The following is a 16,763-nucleotide window of genomic DNA, read 5'->3' as shown; positions in this document are numbered from 1 at the left end:
CAGCGCTACATGTCTAGCCATAAGAGAATCTCAACAACAACAACAAAGCAGTGGTGAAAGTGCAGGGACTTTCTTGGCTTCATTTCAAACCTTCCCATCTTGCTATTTATTTATTTATTTATTTATTTATTTATTTATTTATTTATTTATTTATTTATTTTAATTTTGTACCAATGAATGAAATGCAGTATGGGACATCATTTTGTTGTTTATCAGAAATGTAATCCTGAGTGTCCTGTGTTTATGTTGGTTAACACTAGCTAGCAACTGCGATGAAGTTGAGGGTCAGAACTGTACAGTGAATCAAAGTTTCATGGATAGCTGGCTTCCTTCATTGCCTCTCGCCATCTTAACTTATCCATCCATCTATCAAACTTTTCCTTATGAACGTGCCAGCAGGCAACATGCACTTGTTATTTATACCAACCGAATTCCCAACTACTGTAGTTCTAGCATGGAGTGGAGGAGGGCCTGACAAACACTGACACTAGAGAAACAACAGCCATTTATACTACGCAAAAATATAAAGCAAGGCTCAGAGATCACAAGCCGCCTTGGCTCTGGTGGGACAGAACATCAAAATGTACTTATTAAAGTTAATATTTTTAAAAAATATGTTAGAAAAATAGCTAATTTTCCCAAGTAAACTCCCACACCCAATTTGAGCAAAACAATCACGTTGCCCTTTTGAAAAGTTCATGTGTGCTAGGCTCTCTAGTCATATAGTCATACTACCACTAGAGCGACCCTATACATACCTTCTATGGACAGGGTTCATTACTCCACTCCTTCATTTGACTAAAAAGTAGTGTTCAAGTCTTTATTCACGACAGGCTCTTCAAAGCTGGGCATAAAGTGGTATACAAATACAGGACCTTCAAATACAATGAATACAGTTATTGATGACGGGGTTGGCCAATCCCAAGTATGCTTTCATGAGACAAAAAAATAAGGGATTGATTGACCTGGTCAAAGAAGTCAAAGAAAGCTTTCCTGAGAATACAACAGGGATTGGACAGATAAATGGGGGTTAAAAGACAAGAAAGTTTGCCCAGAGAAGCACGTCAGAGAATATCATGTTCAAAGGCCCTGTTGCAAGACAGGAACACTTTTGAGCAACTCAGGCACGGTCTCCATGGCTTCGGGCAGAAAGCAGGAGTGTGTCGGGACCTTCAGCAGCCGGTGAGGGAAAGTGCTGGGTGGTAGAGCCCTGAGGGTAGGCTCAGAGCTTGGGTCTCCATTAAGAGAAACAAGATACTTCCATCTCAATAGCTTAGGCAACAGAGGTTTGTAATCAAAGTACCATCAACTGAATCTAAATCCAAATTTCTTGACCTCTCTAACCTTTAAAATCTTTCAACACGGAACACCATGTGTGGGTTTTTGTTTTAAGTTTTGGGTTTTGTTGTTTGTTTGTCTCTTTGTTTGATCTGTTTTGGTTTTTGGTTTTTTGGTTTTAGGGTGGGGTGAGAGGAGAATGTTACAAGTTACAATCAACAAATAATAACATGCTAATTTTCTCGTGAATGATCTTTTTCCATTGCTGGGGATCGTGCATATGGCCGAACACATGCTAGGCAAACGCTCTATAAGCTCTGTTCCTAGCCCGCCCATGGATGACTTCAACATCTTGGAGAATATAACGCAAACATGTCTCTGCAATAATAAAACAAGAGTGAGAAGTTCATGTCTCAAGATTAGTAATGGGTATTCACACAGCATGCAAACTGCAAAAACTGTCCACTACTCGGTGACTTCCTTTCTGCTATTCTTTTCTGTGGGGGGGGGGGGAAGAGTCAAGACAGGGTTTCTGTGTGTAGCCCTTGCTGTGTAGAACAGGATGGTCTCCTGTGTGCTGGGATTAAAGGCATACACCACCACACCCAGCCCTCTCTACTAATCTTACTTTCATCAGATTATGTGACCAATATTATACATCCTTGATTTTTGCCAGACACAAGTTCCATTCTGCTGCGGCCCCGTGAGATCAGTAGTTAAAGGTTCCTGCCACCCTTTTGCACACACCAGCAAGCCTGCTCCATCATCTGAGTTAAGTCCCTGACCCCCAGTGTTGAAGTCAAAACAAAGTCCTTTGCCCTCCACAGGTGTGCTGTGGCACTCACACATCATTCCCCACTCCAATTATAGACAGACAGGCAGACAGACAGATGGACAGATGGATAAATGGAATTTTTTTAAAATGTGCTGTCAATTCCTTTGCAAACAGCCTAGGTGGTAAACATATTTGTGACCTTGTATGTCTTGACTATATTCATCTGAATGAATATGTGATTATTTACTGCCAATGAAATAGCTTCTTGTATCCTTTCCACACTTACAGGCCATGAAGTTGACAAAACAGTTCTGGCTCTACTTGTCCAAGCTACGATAGTGCTCATGATATACTTCTCTCAGTTACGTTTTAAATTTAAAACTTCTAAAATGCTAACTTCTTAATTTCAAGTTATGGCTTAGTACCGTGAAAATTGTTAATGTTGACGTAGGCATTCTTGTTTGCCAAATGCACTTTTCAAAATGAAATATTCAACCAGGTATGGTGGCACATATATGTAATTCTGGCACTCAAAGACAGGGGGATCATGTCAAGTTCACTGCTATCCTGGCTTTCGTGATGAGTTCCAGGGCTACAGGTGTGTGCCCAGTGGACGTGGTTAAGGATGGTGGGGTGATAACAAGGGAGGAATGGAGAGAGGCAGGGAAAGCCCACTGAAGAAAAAGAAACTTCATGAATCCACGTTCATGTGCAAACATCTACCTATCAGTAGGTCGTGTGCTAATTTCTTTATTCCCTGTAGCCCGTCGTAGCATAAAATTTCCATAAACCTATTTTAAACCAGGATCAAAAAAACCAATAATTATTATTATTTTGCCTGCCATCGTGGCACACGCCTTTAGTCCCAGCATTTAGGAGGCAGAGGCAGACAGATCACTGTGAGTTTGAGGCCAGCCTGGTCTACAAAGTCCAGGACATCCAGGATCCAGGACTACATAGAGAAACCCTGTCTCAAAAAGGAAAAAAAAAAAAAGAAAAAGAAAGAAAGAAAGAAAGAAAGAAAGAAAGAAAGAAAGAGAGAAAGAAAGAAAGAAAGAAAGAAAAAAAATTTGGCACAAGAGGTTGAGAACATTCTGTATTTCATAAAAAGACCATCTTAGAAAAGAGGGGAAGGGAGGGAGGAGGGAGAGGAGAGGGCAGAAGATGGGGGAAAGGAAAGGAAATCATGACTTTCATCAAACTTGTTTCAGTCACTTTACACAAGACATAATAATATTTTCACAGTAGCAAAATGACTTAAATTCTCTCCTAAGAAAAGTCAGTTGAGTGTGATGAAGCAGCAATGTAACCCCAGCATTCGAGAGGCAGGTAAGCCTGGTCTGCACACTGAATTCCCAGTCAGCAAGGGTCACACGGGGAAACCTTGCTTGGAGGTTTGACTCTGAGGTGATGGCTTACCAGCCCACCAAAGGTACAGGCAGAGGATCAGAGAGTCAAGGTCATCCTTTGGCCCATGCTGCCTTGGGGCAATTGAGATTCTCTCTAAAAACAGAAAGGAAAGAGGGAAGGAAGGAAGGAGGGAGGGAGGGAGGGAGGGAGGGAGGGAGGGAGGGAAGGAAGGAAGGAAGGAAGGAAGGAAGGAAGGAAGGAAGGAAGGAAGGAAGGAAGGAAGGAAGGAAGGAAGGAAGGAAGGAAGGAAGGAAGGCAAATACATGTCTTTAAAGATTTGTTTATTTTTATTTTACCTGTATGATTTTGCCTGCCTGCAGTTATATATGTGCATCTCATTTGGGCATCAGCTGGTACTCGCAGAGGCCAGCAGAGGGCATCAGAGCTCCTGGAACTAGAGAATACAGGTAGTGTGAGTCACTAAGTGGGTGTTGGAAACCAAGCCCATGACCTCTGCAGGAGCAGCAAGTTTCCTTAATTCGGAGCCATCTCTCCAGCTCCCAGGTACTTTGCTTTTACAAAATTAAAGACTTGAGCCTGGTGTGGTGGTGCACACCTGTAATCCCAGCACTCGAGGAGGCAGAGGCAGGTGGATTGCTGTGAGTTTGAGGTCAGCCTGGTCTACAAGGCAAGCCCAGGACAGCCAAGGCTACGAAGAGAAACCAAACCAAACCAAAACAAAACAAAAAAAAAAAAAAAAAAACTTGAAAAATATTAACTTAATTAAATTCTTTGCTTTAATTCATTGAAAATAGAACTGAAATATTTTCTTTTTAAAGAAACAGTAAAATAAAAACAAAAATTTGGCTTTCGGGGAAAAGAAAAAAAAAGAGCAAAAACTGCACAAAACTTAACGTACATTTAACCCACAGACCAGTGTTATCCATCTTCCCAATACTGAGACTGCTTAATACAGTTCCTCATGTTCTGGGGTGACCCCCCCACCATAAAATTATTTGTGTTGTTACTTCATAACTGTAATTTTGCTACTGTTATGAATCATAATGTAAATAGCTGTGTTTTCCCATGGGCTTAGGCAGCCCCAGTGAAAAGGTCATTTGACCCCTCCGAGAGGGGTCACAACCCAGAGATTAAGAACTGCTTCTAAAGACGTATTAGTGTTAGAATCCAGGAAGCTCTCTGTTTCAATTCCAGGAACCCCACCCACCCACCCCCAAAAAAGTTCAGGGTAGCCCTGATATAGACTGTGCAGCTCTTTGACATAGTCTGGCTGTAAAGTGTATCTTTGAAAGCTGTTTAATGTAACTTGACAATATTTATTTTTTTAATTTTTAAAAAAGATTTATTTACTATGTACAGTGTTCTGTCTGAACACCTGCACACCAGAAGAGGGCACCAGATCTCACTGTAGATGGTTGTGAGCCATCATGTGGTTGCTGGGAATTGAACTCATGACCTCCGGAAGAGCTGACAGTGCTCTCAACCTCTGAGCCATCTCTCCAGACCAACTTGACAATAGTTCAATGACTGTAATCTTAAAACAATTTCTACCCATGAGAACACCCTACATCTGTATACAGTCATTCTCCAGCCACCAAGCCTGATATATGTAGACATAACCTGTGCACTGAGATTTGGAACTGGCTATTGGTCTTAATATTTTTGGTGTCTGTACTAAAATAAGAACTGTGTGGAAAATTTTGGACCACATCTTCCCTAGAGAACAGTCTGAACTTCCTGTGCCCTTTAATCAAATGCCCACACAATGAAAAGTATAGAGTTTACACATCCGTGGATGTGGAAACCGGTGCCTGCCTGTAATCCCTGCACTTGGGGTGCAGAGGCAGGAGGATTGCCCAGAGCTGCAGTCCAGACCTGGCTCCATAGTGAGACCTTGTCTAAAAATCAAACTGAACTATGCTGTGCATTCAAAAGCCAAATCTGCCTACTTCTAAATATTTCCGGTGATATCCAAAGACTAGTGTCCATTACTGAGTCTCATTTATATGAGGCTCTAGCATCTGTTAAAAAAAAAAAGCTTCTAGAACAAAGAAAAAAATAAAACACATAGAAAAGTAAAAGTAAGGCTGAGAGCACAAAGGACTACCACTGTGTACATGCAATCCTACAAAGGGAGAAAGAAGCTTAATCTTTAGGCCAAAGAACAAACATATTGAAAAAGGAAGAGAAACTCCTGAGGCCAGCAGCTGAGTGTTTCTTTCCCTCGTTACACTGGTTACAGAGATTCAGCCACCTTCTGAATTTGCATGAATTGTAGTAAATGTGCAATCATCTAGCTCATCTAGCGAGGCTATCCATTCATCAACCAGCACAAACCACAGGCGGATTCTGGCTGTAGAAGAGACGGCCGGTGCCCACGGCTCAAGGTCACTCATCAAGACTACCCCTTTCACCCTAGCATAACCCCAGCTCCTGCACGGAGTCTAGTTAGGGGTAAAGGACATCTGCAAAGAAGGTTAGATCCAGAGATAAACTGCTTCCAGCCCTTCAAGCAATCGAGATAAGACATCAAGTGGTCTATTTTGAATTCCTTTGCTTCTTTATTGAAGCCACTCCCAATTCCCTTCCTGGAGGCACTATCAACAGAATGTGAGGAATCAAAGAAATTCAAAATGTAAAATGATAATAGTCGGGGCTGCCAAATCAAAAGGTCCCCACCGCAAATCCCTTTGCTGTAGGAAGGTCGCTGAAGAGGCCTTGCATAAATGAATTTTACAATCCCAGGCTGTAAAAAGAAATGGTGGCTGAGTGGTCCAAACTGTAACCCCGGAAAACAGTATGCACTGTTGTGTTCTGTACTGTCTTTAAATATGAAACAAAACAAGACAAACATAAAACATCAAACCCAAAGACAACTCCTTCGGTAATAGAACAAAATTCTAAATACTTATTAATTCTTTGCCTCAAAAGCAAATTCAAAAGATTTAAAGAAACATTTTCCCATTGCAAAGAAAACCAAACAGCTCTGTGCAGCTGGAAAGGACAGTCCTAAACAATGTTTCAACTCACTCAACATAGCCCTGAAGAAGTATGTCTACACTGTTGTCTTCACAACCTTCTACCACTGAGTGGAGGAGATGAAACTCAAGGTTGTTTCTATTCGGCCTCATTAAAAACAACGAATGAGGAAGACTATAGTTAAGAAATGAAGTACAAATAAATGAATTCAGAAAAAACAAAAACAAAAACAAAAGCCAGAGTTGAGAACCCGCTCGTACACAACAGATTCTACTCAAGAGCCGGCAGTGAGACGGCGCACTATCTGAGGATACCTGGAGCTGGGTATCCAGCAGCAGCCAGTCCCGTGGACTTGCTTTGGTTTTGTTTTACAAGTGTTTGACAAGCGGTAAAAATCTGTGCCTGTATCAGGGTTCTCTTTCCAGAACTTTCCAGAGCCCGTCTGAAAGGGAGCTTTCTCCTGATGTTTGCCTGAGCGCTACCACTACCCTGACTCTCATCCACGATTAACCCGTTTTAATTAGTGAGCATGATAACTGGTTTGGAGGCACATGACACACCTCACTGTGCGTACGCAATCTGCGCACAAACACAACCCGTCTGTTCTATTTTAACAGCAGTCTTTGGAAGCACAACGTGGCAGCTTACACACTTCACAGGCTGAGAAACAATATCGCACTAAGACTAAAAGAATAATTTAATAGCATCCAACAGATTCTTGCATTTACTTCGTTCTGGAGTTACAGGTAGCCTGTTTCCCTAAGCAGCGTGGGAGAGAAAAGAGTAAATTATTTCCTAAAATCCTTTCTAATTCATGAAAGGCAAATATGAATTCATAGATTCTTCCCCAAGCGTCCGGAAGTTCCTGACTTGAATTCTATTCTGTGCTTTGATTCCTAATGACCTGTTAGTAGAGCTCCTGCAGCGATGGAGGAAATGGCATGGGGCAAACGTGTCCCAAGAAGTAGCCACAGGGTGCAAGGGTGTGAGGGGAGGAGGTGCCTCCCTCGCCAGCTCTGCTTCAGCTGCTGGCTGGTCACACACCAGCGGCTCCTTCCTGACAGCCTCGCACAACCTGCCTTTGACCTCCTAGCTCCTGTACTAAAAAAAAAAAAAACAAAACAAACACTTGAGATTCTTCGGAATCGAACCAGCTCCGTCTCAAAGGAAACGTGGCTAAGGCGATGGCAAGCCATGCCACCTTCCGTGACGTTTATTACACATCTCAAAACCCCGGGGCCAGCCAGACCCACTTGGAGAGACACCCCTCCAACTCGCGCTGGATCCCACGGCAGCGAGCAGCTGGAGCCCCGCGCCCGGCGCGCGCCCCCTGGCGGCCGCTCGGGGAAGCGCAGCGGCGCCCGCGCTCGCCCGCTCGGGGCTCCGCGGAATGCGGCGCCGGGCGAGCCGCGGTGGCCGAGGAGGCCCCGCTGCCCCAAGTCCCCGGGACGCCACGGATGCGGCCGACGGGGCCTCTCCCACCCTCAGCCGGGGGGCGCGGGGGCACGTAACCCCGCGCCCGGAAATAACGCTCGCCACTTCCCCTGCCGCTCCTCGCTCCAAACCCCGGGAGGGCAGGGCGAGAGCGCAAGCGAGGCCATCGACGTGCCGGGGACCGTCCGGAGAGACGCCCCGCCGGACGGCGGCTGGAGGCCAGGGCAGCCGCGCACGGCCGGGGGCTGTAACCTCGCCGGGCGCAAGGTCGCAGGTGCCGGGAGGGAAGTCTGACCTTTCGGCAGGTACTTTCCGGCGAAAGAGAAACATTCTGCAAACTTTGGGCCGGAGTTGTAACAGGAGTGTTGTGGCTACACTGCGGGGACCCGGCCGGGGGCTCGCTGCCACGTGCAGGCACCTCAGCCCAGCGGCAGCGGCCCGGGTGTGTGTGTGTTTCTGCATTTCTAAGTGGCTCGCTGCAGTCCGCTGCCCACACGGACGGGGACCCACGGGAGAACGTCCTGGGTGACCCACGGCGGTGTCTGGAAGATGACTCTCCTTTTATTTATGGCTGCGCGAAGGAGGGATCCTGCGGGGGGGGGGGAGCCTCCCCGCCCCCTCCCTATTTCGGAAGTCCATGATGTCGCCCTGAGTAATCGCGTGGGCATTACAGAATCAGTTTAAAAGGGCTTTTGCGTCGAGCAAAACAGTATCTAAAAAAAAAAAAAAAGTCTTCAAAAGGCCCCCATCTATAGATAATCCCTCTTTAAAAAAAAAAAATGAAATTCTAACAAACTACAAGTCTACACACTCAGAAGCCAATCCCGGCCAGAGCAGAGGGGACTTGAAACCCGAATCTACATTCCGTTCCTGCCGTACAAGGCTCGGGGGTGGGGGAGGCGGGCCGTGCTGGTGCCCGGTGTATAATCGGGTTAATCCAGTAGACAAAGAATAAACCAATAGCCCTCCCAGCTCACTTCCCGCTCCCCTCTCCCTCCCCCTCCCGCTCCCCCCACCCTCCTCGCCCCCTGGGCACCGGTGGGGGGAGGTTGGGGTGTCGGGAGCGGTAAGGTAGAGCCCGAAATGGATTCCAAACCCGAACCCCAGCGCGCGGCGGCCGGGTTCTAGTGTGCAACGCGAGAAGGAAAAGTTCCCTAAGCGAGCCTAGCCCGCGGCCGGCGGCCTCCGGGGTGGGGTGGGGGGGACCCCTTAAGGTCAGCGTTTGCTCGGAACTGGACACCCCGAGCTCGCGGCGGCCGCGCCAGGGCGCCCGGGCTGGCAGGAGCGGCTGGGGACGCGCGGGGCGGCGCGGTTGCCCTTTTGAATGCCTCCTGCGGCTCGGAGCGCCGGCGGGCGCCGGGGCGCGAGTGAATGTAGCCCCGCCGAGCCAATGAGCTGGGACCGGATGCGATATATCCTCTGGGACAACAACTGCTCTGTTCCGCCTCGGATCCACATGACGCCATTTACTGCTGCCGCGGCCGCCGCAGAGCTCCCTGCCTCCTCCGGAAAGGCGAGGGCGCAGGCCAGCGGCGCGCCCCCCCCCTCCTCCCTCCCGTCCGTCCCCGGCCGGGCCCCAGGCCCTCCTCCTCCTCCCCCACCCCGCCTCCTCCCCCCTCCGCACCCCCACCCACCCCCGCCTCGGCCTCGCCGCCGCGCCTCCGCAACGCCCAGTCTGCACGGGCGAGAGCTGCGCGCCGCAGCGCCAGCGCAGGAGAGGGGCCGGCGGAGCGCGCAGCGCCCAGGCCCCCGCGCGCGCCCGGCCCGGCCCGCGGCCCCGCGCCAGCCTCCGCTCCCGAGCAGCCCCGGGACCCCGGGGACTTGGCGAGCTGGCCTAGGGTTCTTTGCAAAGGCCGTGTTCGCCTCTCTTTCTCTCGTCGACCGGGCAGCAAAAAAAATAAATAAATAAAAGAGAGAGACTCGCCAACGTCGGCTCTTCGGCCTCTTGTTCATTGAGAAAAAAGAGAGAGGGAGCGAGAGGAAATACTCCGCGTGCGCTTCTGGAAGGGAGGTCATCTCTCCTAACCCGGAATCCGGGGAGGTTCCAACGGTGGAGGATTTGGGCTCCCAAGTTTCCCCGTGGTTTTAATCCTCCCACCGATTACTCGGAAGTTGGACTGAAGCAGGAGCTCGGGAAGAAGGAGAAAGTTTGCATCGGGACTGGATTTATTTGCACATCGCAGGAAGAAGGGAATCCGAGGGAGAGGGGTTGGTGCAAAGCCGCGATCACGGTGAGGAGCGTTTGGCTTTTCCCCTGCTAGAGCCACGGCCGGCCGCGAGTGGGGGCCGGGTTCCCCCTCGCAGGCTCCCCGGGAGGACCGCCCCGCGGGTCTGCCTCGGCCGCGGCCGGGCTGCAGGCAGCGACACCGCGCTCTCCCGGGGGGCTTGGGGCGGAGGACCGCTCCGCTGCCTGCGGCTGCGACCCGGGCCCCGGCGGCCACTTAGGCTCCGGGAGCCTCAGCGGGAGGGAGAGCACTGTTTTCCAGGGCGCGGTGCTGGCTCTTGCATCGCTAACCTGTTCCTCCTCTCGGCGGGAGAGCTGCCCCGCGGCGGGGCCGGGGGACCGGGTTTCCCCTCTCGCCACCTCGCCCGGGCAGAAGACCCGCAGGCGAGCAGAGGGTAGGGTGCCAGGCGGCGGGAGTCCCCGCCTCTGCCCGGTGTGGACAGTCTAGCCCGGTGCGGGTGGGAGCGTCGCCCAGCCTGGCGCCGCGTCTCTGCGGTTCGGAAGTGCAGCTTTCTCTCTCTCTTTTTCCGTTCTTCGCGGTCGGCCTGGGTCACGCCTTTTATTTTTTAATATATATATATTTGGACGCTTGGGCTGACCTAACCACAGGAAGCGTGTTATCAAGTGGTCTCAATCGTTTTCCATTACCTGAAAGTAGGTGGCAAAATTAAAAAAAAAAAAAAAAAAAGGGAAAGGCTGTTTCCCCCCTCCCTCTTTTGTGTTACTGTTTTTAAGATTTGGAGTCTTAACGCCTTTTTTACAAAGGGGTTTCTGTGTCGGTTTGCCCCACCCTAGTGCTGAAGTCCTTTCCCCCCTAATCCTCAGTCTGATCACACACTGTTCTTAATGGGGGTTTCAAAGCACTCTGAAAGGGGAGGGAGGGGGCCCCGGGAAGAAGGCGGCCAGGGATCGGGAGGGATCACTTGTGGGTTTTGTTTTGTTTTGTTTTTTCTTCCTTCCAAAAGATGCTACTTTCCACGGCAAGGAAACCCTCACGGAAAAGTTTCCAATCCCAGGGGTCGGAGCCCTGCACGCCTGGCGTGTGCAGTTGGGGCTCTGGATAATGCTATTTTTTTCTTTCGTTTTAAGGAACCTGTCTTTTTCTTCCTGGTCTACAGGGAGGTAGGCGTGTGGGGATGGCAGGCTTCGGTCGCCGCACCGTGGGTTGGCGCTGGGAGCGTGGGTGCAGAGACCTGGGTGCAGGCTGTGCGTCCGGAGCCGGGCTCTCTTCCTCCGGGCGTCGGATTTGGAAACTTGTGGGGAGGGCGTCCCGAGGCCTTCGCGGGAGCACCTTGTGGTGACCTTGCGGCGGGGGTGGGCGTGTTGGAGTGGCTCCCCCTCTAGGCTGGATGGCAGTTCTCTTGGGTTGGGGGGGGGGGGTTGGCGGCGGGGGGGGGGGGGGGGGGGGGGTGGGGGGGGGGGGTGGAGGAGGGGGAAGCGTGCTGGTGCCTTTCACGACACGTCCCCTTCGGAGGCGCCCGCGCCCCCTGCCTGCTGAGCTTCTGTGGGTTGTACACAGGAGGGGCCGGGCTGGCCCCCGGACAGCGTCAGTCCCCCGGGGTTCTGGCTGAGTCCCACCTGCTGGGAACTGTGTGGGGGCGCAGAGAGAGCCGATAAGCGGGGTGAAAGCGAAGAGCAGCCTGTGTACCTTGCTATTGGAGATGAGCAGATCCGGTTTCCAGCCCTGCCTGGTCCTGAATTAGGAGGCAGTCGTCACCTGCCTTGTTCGCTGTCCTTTTCCAAAAAGCAGGGGTTGGATTATAAGTCCGCCTTTGCTTATTTTGGGGGAGAGGGGATGGTGCTTTTTAAACCGAAGAGTGACTGTAATTTAAGTGATTACTTGACAAAATGGTAGGTTTCAACCGTGACACTTCAGATTTCTAAAACTTTCCCTGTTGCTGTTTTTTGCTTTGTGCTCTCGGGTGTTTTTCAAAACTAGAAAATACTTTTTTTTTTTTTTTTTTTTTGCATGCTCTTTATTCATAAAGCAAGAATGACTTGGGTTCAGAATCCAAAGCTAGATTCATAGACTTTAGGGCTGTAGAGTATTTGATTCACAAGTTTTGGAAAATGCGTTCTGGGTTTGTTGTCTTAAGAGATTGTTCTCGTGGAATAGCTAATGGGAATCGAAATGATCTGTTCTTAATTCTGTAGCTTTGTGCTAGTATATTTCATTAAAGTGCAGCCTTAACTGCTCTTGAAATGTACTTTTTTATGTCGTGGTCATCCTGTGGGATTGGAAAAGAGCACTGATATGACAACTTAAAAGTGCAAGTGTGATGTAAAAAGCTGCCTGAAACCTAGTATTGAAGCTATTTACTAGTGTTTAATGTAAAAGTGGTCGTGGCAAATTGAAACCTAGTTCAGACCTGGAAGGCGCACCTCCGAAAATGTCGGTGGCACTGTTGGTGCCCTGGCCTTTGCTTCCTTCCAGTTTTCACACTGAACCCGAACCTTCTAAGGTGCTTATTTGGGTAAAGGAGTCCTGCTTTGGAGACTCCATAGACATTGCTTTGCGTCCCTGCACGTCTGGAGATGGCGGAACTGTCCGTGTCCAGCCGTAACTTTCAGCTTTGAGTCCATACCACCACGACCAGCGCGATTCCAGGGCCGTTTCTCCAGAGGCTGTGGGAAGCGAAGAGTCAACTCTGGTGGGTGGAGAGTGGGAAGTCTTCGAGTGTAAACCATTTTCTTTCCTCTTGGTTTCCCCAGGAGTTCAGATGTGTTCTAAGCCTGCTGGAGTGAACACACTGCCAAGACCTGATGGAGGCCAGAGCTCAGAGTGGCAGCGGGTCGCAGCAGCCTTTGCTGCAGGCACCCCGTGACAGTGGCAGGCAGCGTGGGGAGCCGGACCCCAGAGACGCCCTTACCCAGCAGGTACATGTCTTGTCTCTGGATCAGATCAGAGCCATCCGAAACACCAATGAGTACACAGAGGGGCCCACTGTGGTCCCAAGACCCGGGCTCAAGCCTGCTCCTCGCCCCTCCACTCAGCACAAACATGAGAGACTCCACGGTCTGCCCGAGCACCGCCAGCCTCCCAGGCTCCAGCCCTCGCAGGTCCATTCTTCACGGGCCCCTCTGTCCAGGTCCATCAGCACCGTCAGCTCAGGGTCTCGGAGCAGTGCAAGGACAAGTACCAGCAGCAGCTCCTCGGAACAGAGACTGTTGGGGTCATCCTTCTCCCCCGGGCCTGCTGCTGATGGCATAATCCGGGTGCAGCCTAAATCTGAGCTCAAGCCGGGTGAGCTTAAGCCTCTGAGCAAGGACGCTTTGGGTCCGCATGCCTATAGGTGTGAGGATTGTGGTAAGTGCAAATGCAAGGAGTGCACCTACCCGAGGCCCCTGCCCTCAGACTGGATCTGTGACAAGCAGTGCCTCTGCTCGGCCCAGAACGTCATTGACTATGGGACTTGTGTGTGCTGTGTGAAAGGTCTCTTCTATCACTGCTCCAATGACGACGAGGACAATTGTGCTGACAACCCGTGTTCTTGCAGCCAGTCGCACTGTTGTACCCGGTGGTCGGCCATGGGCGTCATGTCTCTCTTTTTGCCGTGTTTATGGTGTTACCTTCCAGCCAAGGGTTGCCTTAAATTGTGCCAGGGGTGTTATGATCGAGTGAACAGGCCTGGGTGTCGTTGTAAAAACTCAAATACGGTTTGCTGCAAAGTTCCCACGGTCCCCCCTAGGAACTTTGAAAAGCCAACATAGCATTATTAATCAGGAATACTGCAGTAATAAGATTTGTTTCCCCACCCTCTTTTTTTTTTTTTTTAACACACATATGCAACCAACTAAACAGTCGTAATCTTGGCACTGTTAATAGAGGGTTAAGGGGATTTGTGGTTTGCAGTGAGATGCTTCTTTTTCTCCCCCTCCCCATGTGCCATTTTAACTGATATGCTTGCTAGAACTCAGCTAATGGGGCTCCAAGGAAAGGCCACATATTGCATAAGCTAAAGCGAGAAACCCTCCTAGGCAAAGTTTTTCATTTGTGAATAGTCCTTGCAAAATTTGTAAATTAGCAAATGACTTCCCCCCTTCATTGTTTTCTCCAGAGATAATGTGCTATATTTTTGTATATACAATAATATTTGCAACTGTGAAAAACCAAGTTGTGCTATACTCCATGGCACAGTCACAAAATATTATACTAATATGTTGTACATTCGGAAGAATGTGAATCAATCAGTATGTTTTTAGATTGTATTTTGCCTTACAGGAAGCCTTTATTGTAAGACTCTGATTTCCCTTTGGACTTGATGTATATTGTACAGTTACAGTAAAATTCAACCTTTATTTTCTAATTTTTTCAACATATTGTTTAGTGTAAAGAATATTTATTTGAAGTTTTATTATTTTATAAAAAAGAATATTTATTTTAAGAGGCATCATAAATTTTGCCCCTTTTATGAGGACGTGATGGTTGCTGCAAAAGAGGGGTTACAGATGCTATGTTCAATAGAAAATATATTAACGTTTGAAATTAAACTGAGCTTGTTTTATCTTACTTTACCTGGTTTTATTTTATTTTGTTTCTAATTCAAGAAGCCAAATTTTGTCAAGGCATTCTAATCTGATAGTTTCATTTGTTTGGACAAGACTCCTTTCATGACAGCTGCTTTACAGTAGAGCAAGTTCAGTTGCTTTCAGAGATGATGGCACCTGTCAGGACAGAAGTCAACAGAGTATTGGAGTGTGAGTTGCTTTAAGTTTACGAGACTGTCCTTTGGCTCTGTCTGTCCCATTCTTCCCAGTCTGCAGACCTCCTGGCTTGCCTTGCTTCTATGGGGCAATTCGCTTCTGTTATTTTGAGCTTGCTTATTTAGAAGAAATTAAGAAAAAAAATTAAGGTTAGAATTTTTTCCTAATATACAATATTAAACATGTATATCAAGGATATTCAAAACTAGAGGAACGAGTTTGCTCAACAAACACAGAGTGCTGTCTGTCTGTCAAATGTGGAACATATCTATGCCCAGGATCCTTACAACAGAAGGAAAATCAAAGATGTTTTCTTGACTTAAGCTGGTCCCGGCTGTTTTTTTAGTGTATATTTGGTTTAGACTCTGCATTCGCCATCATACCATATTCTTTGTTGGAAAAAAAGCGTTTAAAAAAATGCTGTTTTGATTCAGATATTTGGTAGGACTTTTCATTGTTGGTCAAGTAATTAAAATCCAGGTTTGCCAGTCTTATCTCTGTCCAGAATCAAATGCTATAGAAAGTAGCTGTAGCCCCGTGTAAGGATGCATGGCAAACACTGCTCAGAGCTCAGAGCTGTCCTGTGGGAACAAAGACACCTCAAGCTGCTACAAGCCCATCTTGGCAAATATTAGTCACTTTGTGGCTGATGATTTTTTTTTTTCCCAAAAGCATAACATTTTGCTGCCAAGAATCCCCGGAAGTCTAGGAAATTATTTACCTGCCATTATAGTTTAATCTCTTGTTTCCTGTTCTTGTGTGAAGAGGTCTTGGTTCAGGCTGTCTTCTGTTTTGTTTTGTTTTTTAATGGGCTTTCAAGGAACTCTATGGACCTTCTGAGGACCTTCAGTCCTCTGAACTTCCTCCAAACAACACAAGACTCAATTAATTTAGAGCTTGTTTACTTTCAGCTTCAACTCGGAGATACTGAACGTTCATGGAATGTTGGGTTTAATGTGCATTCTTAACTTTCTCACTGGTGATTTAAGCAAAAATCAGAAAGTTGGAAAATGAAGCAGGGTTTCTTACTCGTGGCAATCTTAAAGATTTTGCAAAGCACGGTAATTCTGAGTAGTTGGCATTGTGCATCATAGTGCTTTACACATCGATAGAGCTTTTTTGTGGGAGTGTAAAAATTGTGAAAGTCATTTTGCTTGGGACTGTGTAAGCAGTTTTCAGAGTAATCTGTACACAAATTGCAGCAGATGCCCTTGAGTGTTTAATGAAGTCAGATTAAAAACCTTCATAGTTACCAAATTGGAATCTCTAGTGTGGCCCATGGATTTGCATTTGCCGTCTTTCCACAGCAAATTATCTGCAGTCTGGGGCTGCTGACCTAGGAATTGGGTTTTTCTTGAGCGTGTTTTTAATGAGCTTGGATGTCAGGCATACTCACTGATTTGGATATCAAATGATGGTCAACTGACATTAGAATAGAGGACTTGGTGTATACGCTAAGTGCCAGCGGAAATAATTTGTTTAAAGTAAATAGGGAAGTTGGATTCCTCAAGGAGTTTCTAACTGACCTATTCAGTGTTGGATTTATCCATACCTGTATAGAATTCGCTTTTAACATGAAAATTAAATGCTTATGAATAGATAGATTAAAAAAGAGTTTGATCTCACACATTCCCTATGCTAAAAGTTAAATGTCATCACCTCACTTGGGAACAAATATGGAGGAATAATAATCTCAAAGTGTCATTTCCTATTGAAAGTTGACGATGCTGGCAAAATGCAGTGAATTGATGATCCAATGACCACATTTTGGTGTAATTGATTAGAAGTAGTGATACAGGCAAAAGTAACTACTGAGTGCTCAGGTTTTCAGAAACTTTCTTTGCTAAATTTTTCTTAAACCTGTGCATACTCTGTATTTGAGATTCATTTACCTAAGACAACTTGATTGTTGTTACTTGAAACATTCGTGTATGTGTTTTGAGGGGGAGATTTGAAGGCCTTGCCAAATTTCTGCCATGTTGGAGCATGCTCTAGGGG

General features: G+C 47.6%; 1 protein-coding gene across 1 annotated transcript; it reads left to right on the top strand.

The window, feature by feature from the left end:
* The first annotated feature begins 9,524 nt into the window (after window positions 1–9,524).
* Window positions 9,525–14,571, top strand: Spry2 (sprouty RTK signaling antagonist 2). Its single transcript, XM_055609935.1, has 2 exons — window positions 9,525–10,068; window positions 12,774–14,571. Exon 2 carries the CDS (start codon window positions 12,825–12,827, stop codon window positions 13,770–13,772), a length of 948 nt encoding a protein of 315 aa, XP_055465910.1. The 5' UTR covers window positions 9,525–10,068; window positions 12,774–12,824; the 3' UTR covers window positions 13,773–14,571.
* The last annotated feature ends 2,192 nt before the right edge of the window (window positions 14,572–16,763 follow it).

Source organism: Psammomys obesus, unplaced genomic scaffold (genome assembly GCF_907164565.1).
Source record: "Psammomys obesus unplaced genomic scaffold, mPsaObe1.curated_primary_1811, whole genome shotgun sequence".
Classification (NCBI taxonomy): Eukaryota; Metazoa; Chordata; class Mammalia; order Rodentia; family Muridae; genus Psammomys; species Psammomys obesus.
The sequence above is the reverse complement of the archived record's forward strand: the minus strand, read 5'-3'. Positions and strand labels throughout refer to the sequence as shown.